Source organism: Egretta garzetta, unplaced genomic scaffold (genome assembly GCF_000687185.1).
Source record: "Egretta garzetta isolate BGI_Z169 unplaced genomic scaffold, ASM68718v1 scaffold145, whole genome shotgun sequence".
Lineage (NCBI taxonomy): Eukaryota > Metazoa > Chordata > Aves > Pelecaniformes > Ardeidae > Egretta > Egretta garzetta.
Window position 1 is genome coordinate 1,321,893 of NW_009259687.1, and position 4,447 is coordinate 1,326,339.

The following is a 4,447-nucleotide window of genomic DNA, read 5'->3' on the forward strand; positions in this document are numbered from 1 at the left end:
CCGGCTTCACCCCGTGCCGGGGGCAGACTCTCCAGCCCCGGGCCAGCGGCTCTTCAGTGTTGGTTCATTTCTTTGCCAGCGGGTCGGGAGGGCTGGGGGGGCCAGGGCTGGTCTGGATGGTGACTTGTAGTTAGAGAACGTGGGCTAGTTATCTGCTGTCTGGTTTGACTTTTAATTTTTTGGCAAGTGACTTGTGTCCGTGCTCCGGCCAGGAAACCAATTGTACTCGGTCTCTGTCGCCACCGAAATTGCGGTCTTCAACCAGTCTGTTTCTCTCTTTTTTCCTTCCTTTTTTTTTTTTTTTTTTTTTGTGTGTGCGTGCGTGTATGTGTGTGTGCGACCTCTTCATCTGATGTTTAATAATAAAAGGGATGAACGTTATTGCCTGTATCTCTACTGCCTTTCTCTGAAGTCCGAGGAGTCACAATGTTTGCTGGGTGGCCTGGCGTTGTGGTTGATGCAAGCAGGGTAGAGCCCTGGGGAGATGGCGGCATCGCAGCCCCCTGTGGTACCCAGCTCCTGCGCCCTTAGGAGGGGGACGGAGCAGTGGCAAGGCACCCTGGCTGCTTCAGGGTGCGATTCCCTGCCATGCTCGGTGTCAGCAGCTGCCTGCCCAGGCTGGTGGCACTGCCATGTCTGTGATGGCTAGAGCAGTGTTGGTGCCCATGTCTCGATCCATCCTATGGCCAGCCTGGACTGCAGTGCGTGTGCTGCAGCATGGGATGGGGTGACACGGGAGTCGTAACCCAGGGTTCCTGGGTGCTACCAGCACCATGGGCTGCTTTCTGCAGGGTTTGCTGAGCCCCCAGGCAGACTTGGCCCTAAGGATCAGAGGAGAAAGGGAGGTGTGCCTGAGGGAGAGATCTCCAGGCCCAGTGGGATGGTCCCAAAGAGGCTCTGGGAGCTGGAGGAGGGTGATGGCGGTGCTAAGGCCATGGTGTCTCTGCAGCCAGCCCAGCTGGTGTGGCAGGGTGCTGGTGGTGCTAGCGTTTGGAAGGCTCCTGCCACATGGCTGGCTGTCCCCTAGGTGAGTCCTGCTGGGCCTCCCATCCACTCAGGGATGCCCTGGGTCTGTATCATGTTGCCTTTTCCCACCTCAGCGGGACTGTGGCATGGCTCATGCCGAACTTGTGGTAGTGGTGGACTGTGAGCTCCCAGGCTGTGACACTGCCAGCCTCAGGCAGCCCAGCTCCCCAAGCAGGGCTGAGCCCATCCTGTAGTGCCAGGAGATGCCTGCTGTGCTCTGGGCCCACATCCTCTCTCTCACAAGCCCTTGGCGCAGCACCATGCAGCCTGGCAGGGAGAGGCATCCCCATTTCCCCATGCTGACCTGCAGGACGGGGTTCAGGGGCTCCCCATGACCTCACAGGCCCCACTGCCAGGCTGCCATTGCTGCCCATCTCCAGGGCCATCCAATTCCCCGTCCCCACCCCAGCCAGAGCCACACGGCTGCTGCAGAGAAGGTGCTGGTTTAATGCTGCAGCTCAACCTGGAGCGAGCTCTGTGACAACACACTACTTGGAGCGACTGTGCCCAAACGGGAGTCCTATCCCCAAGCCCCCAGGCTCAACTGTGCTTGTTGATCTGACGGGAATGAGCGTGCACAGCTTCCACGAAGGCACCCACGTGCTCGGGGCTCATGTCAGGGTAGAGGCCGTGGCCCAGGTTGGCGATGTAGCGTTGGGTCCCAAAACCCTCCAGCATCTTCTTCACCAGCTCGCCAATCTTCTCCTGCAGGCATGGTGGGAAACCATGTGTCAGCCTCATCCAGCCCAGGGTGCTCTACCCCCACCAGTCCCCAGCCAGGCTGGGGGCCTGCTGGGACATGAGCCAGCACCACAGGTGAGGAAACTGAGGCAGGAGGCATTTAACACAGTCTGGAACTAGTGCCTGTTGCTGGCGATGGCCACAGCTCACCTTGGGTGCATAGAGCGCGCAGGGATCCAGGTTCCCTTGCAGGGTGACATCTTTCCCTGTCTGTGCACTGCAGCAGGGAGAAAGCAGGTGAGTTGCTGCGTGTGGTGCAGAGACTGGAGGTAGCCGGGTGTCTGCAGCCCCACTGTAGGGCACACGGGACCCCTCAGTGCAGCCCCTGGCTGCTGTGAGATCCACGTAGCATTAGGGGCCGAAGTACTCCCACCTCTGGAGCAGAAATCTCCAGGCCTGGGATGGCTCAGGGCAGAGGAAGAGGTCAGGGTACCTGGCTTGGGGTGCTGCCCAGGCACCTGAGCACTCTGCCAGACTCTTACCGAGCTTCCTGGGGCCGGATGGTCCAGTCGAGACCGACCACCTCGTAACCGGCATGGGCCAGGTCGCGCAGCGCGTAGTGTGCATCCTTCGCAAAGATGATCTGGGGACAGAGGAGGCAGGCAGTAACTCCACAATGGGTCAGGCCCCTCTCCATGGGCTAGACTGGGGGAGGCAGGTACCAGGACATGCCCCCCTTTCCAGCAGCCCCTAATTGCCAGGGTCAACCCAGGCAGCCCCCACTCACCATGGGCACCTGGGGCAGTGCCTCCTCCTTCAGCTTCCTCTTGACAGCCTGGGCGATGTCTTGGATGTAAGGTAGAGCAAAGTCCTGAAACTGCTCCGGGCCCAGGTGCCCCGCATGGGACTCAAACAGCTGGAGCGCCTGCCGGGGACATGGAGCTGGGAGAGCCGCACCTCAGTCCCTCCTCTTCCTCCCAGAAGCTGGACCCTCTCTGCTACCTGTCCCCAGTCCCTGCCTTCCGGCCTGGCCCTATCCCCATGTCCCAGAACACACCTGCGCTCCAGCAGCCACCTGCCCCACCAGGTAGTCAGTGATGACATCGGCTAGCAGCCGCAGCAGTTGGTGGCTTGCCTCGGGGTGACGGTAGAGCCAGCTCTTGGCCTTGGACATCGTAGTGGAGCCACCACCTTCAATCATGTAAGACATGAGCGTCCACTGCAGGAAGGAGAGGAGTGGAGTGAGGCAGGTGACGGAGATGGAAGAAGACGTGAGGGGCTGGTCACAGTGCTGAAGGGTAGGACCTGTGAGCACCCCAGAGCCTGGGGCATAGTCAATCCTGCATTGACCCACATACACACCCCTAGAGCACCCATAGCTCTGGGGGTGCCATGGCTGGTATCACCCCAGGAGAAAGAGCAGAGAAGCCCAGCTGGGAAGCCCACATGGAGGACCCACATCACTTACAGGTGCCCCGGAGAAGCCAATGAGGGGCACCCTGCCCTCCAGGCTGTGTCGTGTCAGCGTGATGGCCTGGAAGACGTAACCCAGCTCCGCGGTCACATCCACCTTCTGTCGCAGTTTCAGCAGATCCTCCACCTCCTTCAGGGGCTCTGTGAAGGTGGGTCCTTTGCCAGGGACCATGACAACCTCCATGCCCAGTGCCTGGGGACAGGGGAGAATGGAAGAGGCAGGAATGGGGTGGCCCTGAACCCAGCCCTGTTCCCAGCTGCTGCTCCCCACCACAGGCCATGGCTCTCACCTGGGGCACCACCAAGATATCGGAAAAGATGATGGCAGCATCCAGGGGGAATCGTCTGAGTGGCTGCAGAGGGGAAGAGGCAGTGTCAGTGAGGGGCTGGGACCCCCTCCCCACAGAGGACCTGGACAAGCACATGGGGCAGTGGGGTCCCTAAGGGCTGCACAACTTGCTGGGCCCACCCAGGGTGGCCAGACCCAAGGTTTCTCCCTGTCCTGATGGGGACAGGGACAGGAGACACGCAGACCCCCTGGGGATGCTCACCTGCAGCGTCAGCTCACAGCACAATTTGGGGCTCCGGCAAGTGGCGAAGAAATCCTGCGCTGCCCGGGTCTCCCGAAACTCTGCAAGGGACCATCATGAGTGTTACTGGGTGCATGCTGGACCCCCCTTGCTGTCCCACCTGCCTCCACCCACTCACCGGGCAGGTAGCGCCCTGCCTGCCGCATGCACCACACTGGGGTGTGCTCCGTCTCCTCCCCGCGCGCCGCTCGCAGGAACGTGTCGTTCTTCAGCTTGGGGAAGCCCTTGGGGCTGCAGACAAAAGAGCAGATACTCGTTGTCCCCCACGAGGGGCCTGGGTGCCCTGCCAGATCCCCACGGCTGGGGGCAGGGGGTGCCAGGACCAGTGGCTTGTCCCCACTCCCCTGTCAGTGACCACAGGAAAGGGCTTCTGCCCAGCTGTGACAAACGTGACAAATGCTCCCCATCATGGTCCAGGGCCTCTTCCTGCTCGGGATCACAGGGCCCTCGCTGGGGAGAGGCGATGCCCGGCCCAGGGCTCCGTGAGATTAGGTTATCAGGGCCAGCAGTAGCTCTCGCCTGGAGAGATCTGGGGCCAGCGGGGCGCGGGGGTGGACAGCCCTGCCACCGGCGTCCCCAGCCCCTATCTGTGCCGTGCAGCCCCCAGAGGCCCAGCCGTCTGCCGAGGTGGCAACCACGCGTCCCCAGCACCCCCCCCGCGGTGTCCCCGCCTCGGG

General features: G+C 61.6%; 1 protein-coding gene across 1 annotated transcript in view; it reads right to left on the reverse strand.

The window, feature by feature from the left end:
• Positions 1–1,453: 1,453 nt before the first annotated feature.
• UROD (uroporphyrinogen decarboxylase) overlaps positions 1,454–4,447 on the reverse strand; it is a 4,432-nt gene continuing 1,438 nt past the window's right edge. Inside the window, exons 2-10 of the mRNA XM_035894190.1 lie at positions 3,889–4,114; positions 3,732–3,811; positions 3,471–3,533; positions 3,176–3,373; positions 2,765–2,926; positions 2,495–2,632; positions 2,250–2,350; positions 1,918–1,984; positions 1,454–1,731 (exon numbers count right to left, since the gene is read on the reverse strand). Of these exons, the coding sequence (XP_035750083.1) occupies positions 1,567–1,731; positions 1,918–1,984; positions 2,250–2,350; positions 2,495–2,632; positions 2,765–2,926; positions 3,176–3,373; positions 3,471–3,533; positions 3,732–3,811; positions 3,889–4,114 (1,200 nt within the window). The 3' untranslated portion in view covers positions 1,454–1,566. The remainder of the gene's footprint in view (positions 1,732–1,917; positions 1,985–2,249; positions 2,351–2,494; positions 2,633–2,764; positions 2,927–3,175; positions 3,374–3,470; positions 3,534–3,731; positions 3,812–3,888; positions 4,115–4,447) is intronic.